Below are 16,512 nucleotides of genomic sequence, written 5' to 3'. Positions count from 1 at the left end.
GGAAAGTTTAGAGATGTAAATTAAAACACAAGCTTATTTAGAAGGATCACAGATAAGACAATCTTTAATATTTTCTTGCTATCTTCAATAAAATATATTAAGAATACTAGGATGTATGTCATCATAGTTGTGCTTAATGTGGCATTGATTCACAAGTCATTGTTTTTTTTTAATAAGATAAGTTACTTGCTCTTCTAAGGAGATATATAATTAGGATTCTGACAATTAAACCCCAGATGAGGCATTCGGTATATCTATGCCCTAAATCCCGATAAATTATGCATGCACAACTTTAAACACTACATCTTAATTAGCAGCTTAAAATAAAACTAATTTTGAAAGCCAGAAAATTGAATTTTTAAAAACTGTTCAAATTTTATCAATGAAAGTCAACCAAAGTACAAACATCAGTTGTGTATAAAGGACCATGAATAGTTTGATATGTTACTTTAAGTATTTCAGTAAACCTCTGCAAATTTCAACTCATATAGAAATGGTCTATATTAACTTAGTCACATGGTTTCTCACTTGTGTAGTTTAATCTCTTTGACCAATGAAGTATGTGCCAACCTCATTTTCTTCTACTACTACTCTTTTAATTTCTACTCTATTCTGAGCTGCTACTGTTTATATGTGATGGTTAATTTCATGTGTCAATTGACTAGGCCACAAGATGCTCAAACATTTGGTCAAACCTTATTTGGGGGTTATTGTAAGGGTGTTTTGAGATGAGATTAACATTTAAATCAAAAGACCCAGTAAAGCAGATTTTCTTCCCTAATGTGAGGGGACCTCATCCAATCAGCTGAAGGCCTGAATAGAACAAAAGGAATGACCCTCTCCCAAATAAGAGAATTCCTCCTGCCCAACTGCCTTCAAACTGGGACACTGGCATATTCCTGCCTTCAGACTCAAACTGAAAAATCAGCTCTTGCTGGGTCTCAAGCCTGCCAGCCTTCAAACTATACCATCAGCTTTCCTGGGCCTCAACCTGAAGATCTTGGAAACTTGTCAGCCTCCTTAACAGTATGAGCCAATTCCTTACAATAAATCTCTTTACATATATAAACAAAATAAGTATAAATATGCATATACTTATATTAGTTCCATTTCTCTGGAGAACCTTAATATACCACCCACACCCACCACCAAATATTTAGCAATTTCTTACCTATGCAATCAGGTTTATGAAGCTTTCTCTATCCCTAACAGTGTCTCATACCAGCTCTTCCTGATAAAATCCTACATAGTCTTCAAGCCTTAACTCAGAGACCTCCTTCCTCCCGTGATGCATCACGAAGGTGGAGTTTCTCCACTTTGCACATCATAGCACGTCAGCACACTTTTCGTTCACATCTGCTTGTCTGTGGCTGGTGAGCTGGAAGAACCTAGTTCTTCCTGGACAATGTCTTACACATCAAAAGTGCATATCTGAAGGGCTAGAATACATTGTCACAACATAGTAAAGCAGGGATTATTTCTGACTGGGTAAAATCCAAAGGAAATCTTAGCTGTATGAGCAAGGAGAAAAAAAAAAAAAAACATTTCAAACTCTCTGGAACTTGGTTTCTTCCCTCAAATGTAGGAGGTTTGGCTCTGTACACCAAATTCCCCTCCTAGCTCCACACTGCCATGGCTCCGTTAACAAGTCAATCAACAGGAAACCCTCACGAGACTCAATATTCACTTTTAAATTATCTTAAACAATATAATTTGAAGCCAAAAGTAGAAAACTGTTCTCACTTAAATGCGATAATTCACAAGTGCACTCCTCTCTGTGAGCCCTTTTAAGACCCATCTCCAGCAGGGAAAAACAAGTCATGATGATATTCAAAGAAAGCAACACGTGTCACTAACAGGAAGCTCCTTAAAAGACGGATCATGAGGAAACACGCATAGCCTCAGCTCACACACGCATTTTCTCCAAGATGTTACCAGTTTTAATGTTTCTCCACACTAGGGTCTCCATGGAACTGTTCACATCGGCCCCTGCCTTTGTCAACACTGATACTGATACGTAAAGAACAGTTATTTGTAAGTACTGTTGAAAGTCAGAAGTTTCTGTTTCCTTACATGACTCTGTCCACCACCCCCTCTTTTTAGCAGGGAAATGCAGGACTCAGGAAGGCTTTATCATCTTGGTATCAATTTATTGCAAGTCCTCAACTATTTTATAAGCCTTTTCAAATAACCTTCACTCGGTACTGTAATTGTCAGCAAGTTTGTTCTGTGTTGGCCAGCCTTCCTTTTGTTTCTGTCTTTCATAAAAATCCTTTTGTGTGACAGTCAAGCAGCTGTGCTTTGTTCTTTAATGTTCCTAGCCTAGATCCCCAGCCGAGACCACTTTATAACATAAACGGCAAAGTACCATTTTCACAGCGGGGACAACTGTGTTCATCTTCAAAAAGAGGCATTAATAAAATGAGACGGTAATGAACATGCTAATTCTGATCACAGGGTAGTACACAATGGCGGAGAGAGTTGACTGCCTTCTCCCTGAAAGACTGTAAAAGTTGTTTTGTTTGTTTTTTCTTTTTTTTTAAACAACTGTTATAATGGCTTACATTTTTTTTGAAACAGACATATTATGCAAACATTTCTCTCCATTTCCCAATGAAATGCCTTTTCTGTCTCATCCAACTGCTCACTGTGTGTTTTACTATATCAGTAACAGTCACCTTCAGGGAGCATATTTTTTTCATCTTGCAAGAACTGACTTGCTGAAATAGGCATGTCACTGAATCACAGAAAGCCAGAGAGCAGGGATCTGACTGATCACCAATCCAATGCCTTCCCTGTGCACATGGCGCCAAGATAAATAAATAAGTAAAAGAACAGGGAAGTTAACAGACTTGTTCAAGATGTCACAGCTATTTTGGGACACAGCCAGAGTTGGAACTCAAATTACTTGAGACCTGGACTTGAGGACTCTGCATATTGTCTTATTTGTCATTATTCATAAACTACGATGCATTTATGTAGACTAGATCCTCAAATGTAAGTGTCATTTCACAAAATATACCTGTAAAACTAGGCAATTCAATTGTCTCATATTTGGTCAGGTAACTTCTGCAGACAATAATTTTACTTTGTGTTTGCTCTAGGAACAAGCTAGGAGATAACAGCAATGATGGTATATATATCATATCCTGTCTTGCTGTGGAATTGCTGGTGCTGGTTTGGGGAGCAGTGCTATTTCAGAATGGGCAAGGCTCAGAAAATAATCCACTAAACTCAGAAAAATGCCATGGTATATGCTATTCTGGATGACAACAAAATGTGTATTTTCTGATTACTACCTAAAAAGAAATGTAAATTCAAGAAACATGACATTTAGTCAGACTATCAGAGACAAAGTTGACTAAATTTTTCTAGAACTTTCTCTTAAAGAAGGGGAATCATGTGAGCAAGAAAAAAGGATTCTTGACGTCCTTCTACTTGCCTAAAACAGGAGGATGCTCCTGGACTCTTACAGGAAAGAAAAGTCTATGGATGGTGATGTCTCATTTTCCCAGAAAGAACATTTTCATCCCCTGTTATCATTATATAACTTCACATTACAAGTTTTCCTCCTGATATCTTCAGGCAGGAAGAAATTATGGCCAGTGAGGCAACGATTCATAAAGAACCAATTCCATCTGGATGACAGTTGTTCTTCTTAAAACACCGTCTCTGGTCCTATACTTTGCCCTTCACTGGAAGCCTAATATCAGATCCAAAGCCCTCAGCAGAATCTCACAATTAGGTAAGACTCAGCCCTCAATAACCCCATAGAGAACTTCACTGAAAGTTCTACGTAGGAGGGAACCATGTGTTTGACAACTATGCTCAGCCCCCTAAAGTGCTGTAGGACTAGGGAGCTGGTATTTGCTTGTGTTTTCACAGGCAGGGCAACCAAAAAAAATTTTTAATGACCTGGAGGCCATAAACAGTACATTCAACCCCCCTTCTCCCACTACTTCTTCTATGAACTGCGGTCTACAGCGTACAAATGGTAATTGCTCTAATATCTCATTCCAGGGCACGTTCACCCCCAGCTTCTGGTTATCCTTCCTTACGAAAACAGTTTTTCAGAGTGAGGGTAATTTGAAATGAGCTATGCAGGGAAAGTTTTCCCTGAAACGCTCCCTTCAATGCACATGGGTGGTCAGAGTATTATTTCAATGTCTTCTGCATTAGCTCTACAGGTCAGATGATTAAATCTCCAATTAATTAGGTCCTCTAGTAGCCTGTGTGAAATAAACTACTGATCTCCATCCAGTCACTTAGACAAAACCCATCACGACAGCTGGCACATTTTTGGCACTGTCAGCAAAGTGGGTAAAAAGTAAATGACTCGTGTGGACAAAATGGGCATTTGACGAGGGGTAGTGGATGAAAAGTGCAACGTATTTTCCATCTACTGTGACGCAGAGAGCTTGAGAATCTGCCAGTGTGATTTGCAACAAAAAGTGAACTTAAAATGGGCACAAAGCCCATCAACTATGGAATGAAACTCTTCACATTCATCTAGTTAACTGCTCGCAACATTCATAGTCTAGAAATGTCCGTCTACTACTGGAATATTTTCAAAGACTATTACTAATAGGATTACCAACAGTTACTTAGAAATTTTAAACAAAGAGGTAACTCTAGGAAACAAAATTAATCCTCCACTCCACTTATTTCATCATATAAGGATATGCAAAAACATTCTATTTTAAGGTTATGTTTAGACTACTTTTTCATTATCCAAAATACCTTTGAGTTTTTCTCATGAAACATTTCCAAAATTGCTACACAGTCTTAAAAAAATAAGGTTTAAGTACTTTACTAGAAGCATAAATTTTCATACAAATGTACTTATATATGACTGATATTGACATATAAAGTCAAAACCGTATTCAAAATTTCAAATGTATTTGCATTGTTTTATATGGTAGCTAGTTGGATAAAAGCAGATGAGATGGGAGGACCCCAGCCAGCTGGGAGGCAGGAAAACATAAATCCATATGAATGTCTATGTAAAGTGATATTTTCCTCCAACGTCTTGTTAATGTCTTCGTCAAATGCATAAAGATTAAGTCAAGCCAAATGACTGTCATTGTTTCCTTTTAAGGGGTTTGTTCAGGGAACTCAGAAGGCGAAAACACCCAAAATAATTTCTGATAAATTTTACTTGATTGCATCTTTGTAATACATTTTCTACATAATAGCATTAGTTATAAACTATGTGAATAAGCAAAGATTAAAATTTTAAAAGACCAATGAATCAGTTTGATTCTGCTTTCTATATGAACACCCCCCAAAATTATTCAACAATCTTCAGATCTTCTCTCTGTTTATGTGAACATATACACGCATATCCACACATGTACATCTTTTTAGCACATATTATAGTATATATAAACATAGTCTCCAAGGTTCCTTTCAGCTCCAAAATCTGACTTCTAACTCCTAACTGCTCTTTTTTTTCCTAAAGTCTTATTGCTACCTAACAGATTTTACTCCTTTCTTTACCTTTACAAATATTTAAAATTCATTTCTTTTAAAATCCATTCATACAGTTCAATTATCTACAGTTCACAGACTATGATTTCTACTCTAGCTGATTGGACTTCCTGTCCCTCATGAGTTGGAACTGGCTTTCATGCTGTAGAATTGGTACCTATGAGCCCATCTAGGAATAAAGGACCTTATCTGGGGTTGTACGGCCTGGCCTGTGGTGGCGCCTCTGTGGGGTGACTCCTTACATGGCTGCCTATTCCACACTCCATGGGATTCACCGTTTCGGACCAGCTTTTATGTTAGCTTCTGGGTTCTAAGTATTCACTGCAGAAATAGTGCTAGAATTCTTACCTTATGCAGAAAGCTGATCTAGTTCCTCTTACTTCTGTCTTCTTTTATACAGGCCTGTGTCCTGCTGGAGAGTTAAAACTCCAGCCCTAAATCATACAGTCCATTCGGTTATTATCTTGGTTTATAAGTTTACAAACTGTCTGTTACCTGTAGGCTCTCTGTTTTTAGCACCCAGAAATTTCTTTCTTGTTTGTAAACCTAACCATGCATTTAATTTTATTTTCAAATATTTTATCAACATCCCTCTATGTTTATAGAGGGATGAAGAACTTTCTGTATGAACATAGCTCATCATAATGGCCAGAAATGTAGCTCAAATCTGACTCATTTGTTTTTAAGCAGTATTCTGTTACATGCAATTAAAAGATCTATATCCAATTGGTTAATATTTCCCCTAAACTTAGTAAGATTTTATATTACTTAAAACACATTTTAGGATGTATATGTAAATCTTCTAGACTTTTCAAGTTGACTGATTAATTCCGGTACTAAATAGATCAAAAAGAAAATGTTTTTGATTATGTAAAACATACCAAAAAGAAAAAAAAAACTCCCTCAAAGAGGAGGAAATGGAATGGAGGAGAAATGTTCTTAATCTTCATATGTTCTTCTAAGATTATTCAATTATCATCTCTTCTTTCTAATTCCCTTCATCTGAAGAAAGGCTACTCTACTAAGTTGTGGAATCAAGCAAAGTGAAGTTCAAAGCAATACAAAACAAAAAATGCAAATGTGTATGAGAAAGAAACAAAGGCACAGAAGGGTTAGTCAGGAAATGCCAACTACGACGCAAGCCAAATTAGGCAATATTCTTACCTCTACACAAAAGACTGAATTATATATATAATACAACAGAGTATTATTAATCACTAGCCTTTATTCGCTACCACTGTCATTCTAAAGGAAATCTTGGAAGTAGACACACTGTACTACAGATTTGGCAAGCCAGCCCATGCTTTGGGCAAACTGCATAAGCCACATAGCTGGAAACACAGAAGGGGACACACTGTTTCCCATCACTTTCCATCAACAGATGTTAGTTCAAGAAATATAAAAGCCTGGGGAAAAAAACCCACTTTTTTTGGCATAAAGAAGAAAGGTGCCTTTCTTGTTCCTGATTCCTCTGCTTAATAAGAACTCATCTTTGGGTAGATGATATTCCCTTTAATTTTGCAAACATCAATGTCAGCTTTGGTGATCTGCAAAAAGTAGTTGCTGACCTAGATATGAAAAATCCACACACAAGTGAAGCTAACATGCCAAACAGTAGCATACCCTGCTTCCTTTCAAGGTTCTTGACCAAAAATCAATATGGCATCTAGCATTTGAAATCAGCACTTCTTTGGGATTTTCTTTCCTCTCCCCGACTAGCATTTTTTAAGTCCAGTGAGAGAAGGCACCCATTGTCTATTTAAATAAAGTTTGACCCTAATCAGTATTTTACTTCATTTCCCATTTAAGTGTCATGACAATGCTAGTCTTTTCAATGACTCTACAAAAGAACACCTGGGATACAGAATTTCAACAGTGACACAGGCAGCAGCCTTGCACGTGAATACTTACCACGTAAAACTGTGAGTCTGGTGGATACACTTATTTCTCCCACGTTATTCGAGGCCACACATTCATAAATGGCCTCATCTCGTGGAGTCCGTAAGGGTTGGATTCTGAGAACCGATCCAGATCCATCGTCAAACTCTATTACCTATTAGAGGAAACAACAGCTGTCACAGGTGTTGTTACTATCATCTGTCTCTCAACTAAACCTCTGAATGCAGTGGTGCACCAGGCATTAGGCTCAGAACACACGCAGGAGCATTCTGAGACTGAATTTTGATACAGTGATGAAACAGAATAATTGGTCTAACGTGCTGAATCCTATACTGAACAACGGAAAGACATGAAACCACATATGCAAAAATGTAGATCTCTTGTCTCTACAGAAAACTACCCAGGGTTGACTCATGAAAATATTCCAGTGTATGTATCTAGGGCAACGTGACCTTGCTATTAATTTGGCAAGAGACTTGCTGCTATGATGGATACACTTCTTAAGTTATTCTTTCTCCACCAGCACATATGCACATGTGGATCCATTCAGTAATTGGACTGTGAGGTGAAGAAATAATGCATGCCACCACTGATAGCTCTTCTGGTCTAAAATGTCTCATCCTGAACAGTACAGATGAGCGAACCATGAAGAGGAACTGCATAAATCTAGTACTTAGGCAGCCAATGAGACGGCTTTCACTGCCCAAGAGACTGATGGCATGCATTAATTTTGCCATAAATCATTCCAGTATTTGTTCTAGCTTAGCATTTTCTGCATTTTTAGGGCATGCTTGCTGTAAAATGGAGGCTTGCTTCACCAGGCAGAAAATTAATGTCCTAAACAGTAAGCCTGAATTCACCATTATTATGGACTCTACTCTGAAACAGTTAAGCAATCCTAGGTATTTGTCACCTCATTCAAGTAGCACTTTTAAAAAACGACGATGATGATATTGGTAAATATGTATATAAAACTGTAGTCTGCTACCCGTCTCTTCTGTAACTACGCTGTGTTTTTTCAGCTGTTCACTGAGACGCTGTGATTTCTTTTTTGCATTTCCCTATGAATATATCCACGTGCTTAAATTGTGAATAAATTAAGAATGCCTTATAAATATATTTACAAGATGCTCAATCCCAGATTTTGTGTATAGGTGTCAACATATGGAAAAAAGAGATTGAATGTTTTTAAAATATGTCCACTTCAAGTCCCTTCCGCATTCCATTTATGTTCTAAATTCACAGAAATAGCCAAAATGTCCCACTTCTCAATGCACCACAATTTATTTTCAACTCTATTAAAAATATCACACACTCTAGAATGGATCTACTATGCATCTTGGGAGAATAAAGTTTCATAGTTATTGGAATCTTTGTCAAATATGGTATTATATATATATATCTATATATATACACACACACACATATTTGAGCATCCTATGGCTTAATGTAGAGAAAGGTTTAAACATTTTTAATACTAATTTAAATTTTGATTTTTTTCAGTTTTGCTGAGAAATAATTGACATGCATCACGGTATAAGGTTTAAGGTATACAGCATGATGGTCTGATTTATAAATATTGTGAACTGATTACTACAGTAGGTTTTAGCTAACATCCATCATCTCATATACATACAGTAAAGCAGAAACGTTTTTCTCCTTATAATGAGAACTCTTAGGATCTACTCTCTTAACTTCTGATTAATTGTTACATATCATTGCATGTTTATATTTCTAAACTCTTTCCTAGGTTTAGGCCTATTCTCTTCCACAAACAAACAATATTCACATTAGATGCTAATGCTGTAATTTCCCATTTGAAACCCCTATTTAACACCCAGCATTAATTATATACCTACTCTAAGCCAGACACTGTACTTGCCACTGGAGATAGAAGAGGGAGCAAAATCAGTCTTACACTCTCACGAGCTTTAGAAACTAGTGAAACCAAAAAATACAATATGCTGTTACAGATATTAAAAATTCACAGCCCAAAGCTCAATACTATTTGATGCAGCTGCTTTGTGTTAAAATAATTTTTTCTGGATGTGTTTATATGACGCTCATTAGGAATTACTACTGAGCAGAGCTCATGCTTTGCAATGTTTACTATTACAATTTAAACTTTGTTACTAGAGTTTGTCAAGAAGCCATCATCACTAGCAAGCATGATGTCAAACTTCTCTTTGACAAAAAATTCAATTTCATTTAAACTAAAATGTATATGTGCACCAAATATCACACACACATCATTTTCTCCAACGATGCAGGAAATATTTCTGAAAGATTATTTAAGATATTCTTTTTGTTTATGTTTAAATCACTGTGGCTATTTGATGTTCAAGAAAACATAATTTTAAATTTATCATTTGTAAATTATAGTCCAGATTTCAATTTTTACCAGTGTAATTAATTAGGCCCTTTATGTATGTGGTCCAGTTACTGCTCTGTGAGAACTGGTAAAAAAAAAAAAAATGAGTAAATTCACAATGTTCTGAATTTTGTGGTTGCTATGTTTCTTTTAACTGGGAATTGTTTTAATTTGCTAAACTGTAAATTAGGCTATAAAGCAGATCAGAAACTCAGGTAAAAGGAGGTGAGTTTTACATTTTGGGTCAGTTTGGAGGTCTGAGTACCTTCTAAAAATCAATCTATCCTCTTCATATCTTAAAATACAGACATGATATTGTGTGCTTCTTCAAATTCTTCTCTGCATAGCATATCGCCTATTTTTCTCTTTCAGAATAAGCAAATTTATAAACAAGAGGCTCCTTAAAAACACCCAAAATAATATATGAATTATGTTTCATCATCTTCAATGCACTGAGCTTTCTTAAATAAAGAAAATAGATTTCTTCAGTAGGTTTATCAACTATCAACCTGGTTGAGTATGTTTCTTTCAGAGCAGTTCTTTACACTAACACACTGGAGCAAAGTTCTCTTTCTAGTCCATGCTACCTGTAAAACACAGGTTTGAAGTACAGTGGACAACTAAATTTGCTGCCCAGTAACCATCCCCCTTCTTCCACATAATAGGAACTTGAACTTCCTTTGGGAAAACATTGCTCCCTCATCCCAAGCCATGGGGTTAGATGGAACTGATCTAATTCCCAGTAACTGAGGTATATTCTGATTAACATAAGTGAATTAGCCTGTACCATCCAGATGTCCACACAGATTGGTTCAGGGATGAACATGTAACTCAATAAGAGCCAACAGCACAGGAAGCTCTCACTCATCTTCCAGTCTTGGATGTGGGAGGATATGAGACTGAATCTTGCCATCTTAAGGGGAAGCAGTCTGAGGATGAGGTTGTAGATGGATGCTAAGAACGCTATTTGAGCCTTGGTACAAGTAGGACAAAAGTCAGATATCTGAACCTCCAAATTCCCTTTTAAAAAAAATGAAGTCATCAAGAGTGAAGTTTTCCATCACATACAACATAAAGAATACCATATCTCAGTGGATACAACACCTTATATCAGAGAAAAACAAGCAAGTAACATACAAACCAAAAATTCAGCAGTTACATTCTTCCCCCAGAGAAACAGAACAATGGACCTAATACCTCAAATCTCTGATTGCTGACTTTCTTTCCTTTTTTGTTCCAGACAATTTTCGGTCTTGGGTCTCCTGTAGCTTGGCAAATGAAAGAGGCAACTCCGCCAGAGACCCCTGTCTGGTCAACGGGAGTTCGTGTAAACCTTGGAGGTGCTGAAATAAAAAGAAATAAACATCACAATTAGATGGAGAACTGAAGCAGACTATTACCCCGCTGCCACTGCTCTCTCCACAGTCTTCAACCCTATTTCAGTCAATACATACCTACATACCTCCACACATATATAAATACACTAGGATTACAAAATTAGGAAAGCACCTTTTACTTCTGAAGGTAGTTAAAAGGGGAGGGAGATAACTTTCTGGTCAAGTTATCTGCCAGCGCATTTATTGCTGAAATCCGTATTAAGGCAGAGATCCAATAACATCCGAAAAGCAACATCACACATTAATTTTTATTACCAGTATTTTAAAAAAATCCAATTTGTTCTCTGTAACAAAATGAGCTCATCAATCAAAGTGAGTAAAATTTTAGCTCTTTGCTTTGATGCCGCTATCAGGACACTGCCAGAAAGCAGCAGTGCCATTGCTAAGCTATTAAAATTAGTGACATTTAAGAGAAATTCTAGGAAATTTTAAAAAGACAAGAAATATAGCTCCGAGTTAGAAGGTTTGGCAAGAAGCAGAAATAGGAGTATATGGTAAAGTGACTCTAACCCAGATATTGCGTGCTGCCTTACTTTAAACTTAACTCCACAAGCCTCCAAAGTCATAGCAAAGAAAAGAATTTCTGTAAAGAAAGATGTAGACTTCAAGATTCCTAAGGACAAAAGGCTAAAAGTTGGAGGTTTTGGAAATGTCCTCTATCTCCTTTCAATGTTCCTACCATTCACTCTCCTTGTTAAAAACCTGCTTGTTATCCATCTTCTATTTCCAAATCTAGAAATCTATTGTATGAAAATTATATAAAATGTAGATAAACATTTATGGACAAAGATATTCACCACATCTCTTATTTACAAAGATTGTAAGTACCCAAAATGTCAATTATTATCAGAATTGATGGTGAAATAAACTACAGCATAATGATGGACCATCATACATATAGTAAATGTTGTATTTATAAAGTTATTATATTTGCCATGAGAAATACTTATGATTTAATGGTACACCACAAAAGCATCACACAAAATTATAGATAAGACATATCAGGTAAAGAAAAAGGCACCCCCAAAATGATGCAACAGAATATGCTAAAATATTAATGATGGTGGTTTGGGAGAAGGTATTTTAATTTTTTTCCCTACTCTTCACATTTTCTTTGCGTCCTTGAGTTTTTACAATTATGTTATATTTGGACATTCTTTTAAAACTCAAAAACATTTTACTTTCTCGTTTTATTTTCTATTTTCCTATCCCTATTACAAATTTTCTCCTCTCCTGCCATTTTTCAGCTATATATATGTCACTGAAACAAGGTTTTAAGTAACCATAGCTAACACTGATTTTGAAAACTCTCCTTAGAGTCTAAGAAAGAAGAAAATAGCGAAGTCCATCACTGTTTGATCATCACCACTGTTTTCTCTGCCTTGTTTTCATGTTTCCCATGTGATGCTCCTGCTGGCCCAATGGCATGTACCCTAACCCTCATCTTGGTTTTCCTGGAGTCAAGAAAGCCCGATTTCCTTCTCAGCTCCACCATTTTGTATATGTAACATTTTGAGGGGGTACCTAACTTTCCTGTTTCTTAACTATAAAAATATGAAATGTGAAATAAATTATTTTGCAGAGATCCTTTCCAAGTTTAAGATATTAACTTCCATGATGAGGGAAAGACAGAGAAGAGAGGAGAGTGGTATCTTTGCAATGCTGATGCTGGGAAATGAGTCTCCACTTCAACAGCAAATTCAACTTGGTGATAATAGAACTGGTAAAAACCCAGGTCCTTGTTCAGAAAGCCTAGGAATGAAAGCGGGTTCTAACAAAGCTGCTACATATCACATCCAACAGCATCTCAGGATGGCAACACAAACTAGAAGATTACCGGAACGACGAGCAATGTTTAAAATGATTTGAAATTGACTAACTGTGAGCGTAATAAAAAACACAATACCTTGATGTCTCTATTCTGTCACAAACAAAAAAGACATTAAACGTTTTTATGTTTTTCATTCTGCTGTTGCAAACAATGCAAATTGATAATAACCACATACTTGTCAACATCTAATATGGAAATTATAATCATGAAATTAAAATTCCTAGGGAGTTTCCCTGGAAAAACAAAATGTATTGCATTGCTCTATTAAGTGCTATAACACTGTCATTTTTAGTTACTTTTCAAAGTCCATAGCTTAAAAATTGTCAACCCTAAAGGAAAATCAATTTTAACAACCCAGCTTCTCATTTAAGTTCTGTTTTGAAATATCTCGAAAGAATGTATGAGTTGTGTGTAGGGCTGTTGCATAAAATGACTGTATACTAAGCAGAAATTAGATAAACAAAGAAGGTAGGATGCCATCTTTGCTGCACTGGGATTTTTTTTTTAAGGGATAGGATCCTATTTCTCATCCAAAAGAATGAAGGAAATTTGGGGATTCTGACAATCTGCAAGTAGGCAACAGTTACTCAGGAAAGTGCTTCCTACATACTGAGTGGGGACACTAAGAAGTCAAATTAATATAAAACTTAGAAGTCTTATTTCTAAATGGAAAGCAAAGGAGGCAAGTTCCCATATTCTCGAAAAGGATGCAACTATCATTCCAATGTTCAGGTGCGGTTTTCATTTATCTTCATTTTTTGGTTATATTTTACACTTCTCATGCAAATATTGACAAGTATAAGAATCTACCAAAGATAGGACCACTGGATGCTACTGTAAGAACTTTATTTCTGAAGATGAAGTCAAGTAATAGAATTAACCTAATGAACTATTGAAAATTTATTAAGTAACCAATTAGAATCTCTTTCAGATCTGGGACTGTTTTCCTAAATCCTACTAACCACCACTATAGTGACTCAGTATTCCTCAAAAAAGCAGCCCGAAAAGGTAGGATCCTTAAATTTATTCTTTAAAAGCAAGCAACAAAAATTGAAAATGACCACATTACATTTTTTAAAAAAGACATATCATATATTTGTACACAGTTTTTTTTTAATTTTTTAATTTTTTCTAAACATAAAAAACATTAGCCTTCACAGACAAGAAAATCATGACTTTCTTATGGGATCTGATGTCAATTCTTCTACATTCGTCCACCAAGTCCAAACTATGGAAAGGATAAATGCCATTACTCTATGATACAAGGTTAAGATTCTAGATAATATAGTAAGATCCTTTCGGTAAACATGTTTGTTGCATAAATAATCATCTTGGCTGGTCAGACACTAACAGTGATGCTGTCAACGCTAGGCAGATGGCCAAAGGAAAGAGATGAGAAAGAGAGAAGACTAAACATAACTCCAACAAATGCTAGAGCCACGTAAAAATCTTCACTCCTAGAGGGGTCTAACAACACAGAGCACCCACGCCCCCTTCTCTCTAACTCAGCTTAACAGAAGAAACGAAATGGGTCTTCTGCCTTCTTTTGTCACGGATACTATACAAAGTCAAGTCACACTTTGAAGATGGGAAGAAAGAGAAGAGAACCCATGTAAAAGAATAAAACAAAGACTTCCACTACAAAGTCCCACAGTAGGATAGCCTCAGGTCTGAACAATGAAAGTCCCCATCATTATCCCATGAGATAAAACCATAAATATTAGACTTGGTTTAAAAAAAAAAAAAAGAAATATCAGGAGTATAAAGATGGAGAGAATGGTATTAAAACTTTACAGTCGCCGCTATTCAGATAGGTACCCTGCCATTCTTGTAGCTAAGTGCCATCACTATCCACCTAGAGCTACCAGCACTGCGCTTTGCAAAATGCATTTCTGCTCAAGCTGGTTTTGACAAGTGAGGAGTATGACCTTCTATTACACTAATGCCGGGCAGAGGTCAAATTACTGTTAGACCCAGAATGTCTATTTTCTAAATGGAAAATAAAGAAGCTAAACATGCATATGAGTCAGAACACAGGCATGGAAGATATTCTAGAACGTGTCTGCCACGCTCACGTGCTGTTCAAAGACTGCATTCTCGGGATGCACTCACAGAGCAGACAGGAGCTCCAGGAATCTAGTAGAGTTTTATTTCCTACACAGCTCAAGAGGAGCTGCAGGCTGCTGGTTGAGTTTTCCTCCTAAGAGGTCAGATTGCTTCTTACAGTATAAGCAAGGCGCATTACAGGTATAAGTACCTTTAATGTAATGATTGTAATATTTTGATGCCATATCAGGTCTCAAGTTGCTAGGCTTTCTGAAGACAAGATGATAAGCCCAAAGAGCACTTAAGGTGATTACATTCAGGGGACAGAATCTACCAAGACCAGCAAATTGCCTTTGACCATCCTTAACAAACTGTTCTATCGAGGACAAAACCTCTCTTTAGTACACTACATTAAGCAGAGCTAGACAGTAACTGGGGAGAACCACTGAAATGCCCTAGTAACGTCCATGGAAGAAAGGGATTTATGAGAAATTCTTAAAGGTTAAGAAGACAGCTCAGGTTTGTGGTAAGTTGATTGGCCAACTGAGAATCACTTCAAATAGGTCCGTGGAAAGGACCACACGCTACAAAAGTGAAGAGACGAAATGATGGTGCCATTTGTCTAATTTAATTCTAATGAATAAGCCACTTCTGCAGACATCAAGGAAATATGTCGCATGGGGAACAAAACTAACAGCATGTAACTAATTGGCTTTGTCTCTTTCAGCTGATTAAGATTTCCTTAAATAGAGAGTTTTGATTTTAAAGGGATATTTGTCATAATAATGTACTTAAAATCTTGAAAGGGGCAGGTTAGCAATGTTATTAAACGATACTGAGAAAGAAGATGAGGAAATATGCAGTAAAAATATATAGGTAGTTCCTGTCTTTAGGAATCTGCTTCCTCCCTAAAAGGTGTCTGTAGAATTTATGTTTTCTGGAAGAATCAGGGTGAGGGCTCTGAAGGGAAGCTCAGGAACAGGGATCTGGAGGGAGGTGAGAAAAGCAGAGCATAGGAAGTGAATCGGGGGTGACGCTAAGGGCCATGGCCAGGTCTGAAGGTTTAGGGGGAGAAGGGCCATTGTCACAGGGTTTACATTCCTGTCTAGCCACCACACACTCTACTGCCACTGTCCCAAACCTAGAAAATGGCCAAAGTTTATGTGGATGATGGATTTTCTGTTATGATTCACTGGGGTAGGTAGGAAAGTGTGCCCACGAGAGCAGTTCAACTGCACAGGCTCATGACAAGGGAAGTGGGGGAGGTCCCAGAGTTGATGTATAATTGAACAGAGGGCTGGAATCCTGGCACAAGACACCAGGCTGGACTGGTTTCTATAGCAGACGTTCTACATAAAACTGGGCCTGTGGGGACATCTATCCCATCACATGGAATCGGAACAGAGTCAGCCCTGACATCCATGGCCGGGATGGACCTTCAAAGTCAGACTATTTCTGAGACACCTATGATGTTTTCT

General features: G+C 37.0%; 1 protein-coding gene across 1 annotated transcript in view; it reads right to left on the bottom strand.

Annotated features, from left to right (window-relative positions):
* The window catches only part of PTPRD (protein tyrosine phosphatase receptor type D), a 397,884-nt gene that overhangs the window by 291,357 nt on the left and 90,015 nt on the right, over positions 1-16,512 (bottom strand). Inside the window, exons 2-3 of the mRNA XM_057723096.1 lie at positions 10,958-11,103; positions 7,402-7,543 (exon numbers count right to left, since the gene is read on the bottom strand). Of these exons, the coding sequence (XP_057579079.1) occupies positions 7,402-7,543; positions 10,958-11,103 (288 nt within the window). The remainder of the gene's footprint in view (positions 1-7,401; positions 7,544-10,957; positions 11,104-16,512) is intronic.

This window comes from Hippopotamus amphibius, chromosome 2 (genome assembly GCF_030028045.1).
Source record: "Hippopotamus amphibius kiboko isolate mHipAmp2 chromosome 2, mHipAmp2.hap2, whole genome shotgun sequence".
In the NCBI taxonomy this organism is placed as follows: domain Eukaryota; kingdom Metazoa; phylum Chordata; class Mammalia; order Artiodactyla; family Hippopotamidae; genus Hippopotamus; species Hippopotamus amphibius.
This window is presented reverse-complemented; position numbering and strand designations above follow the sequence as displayed.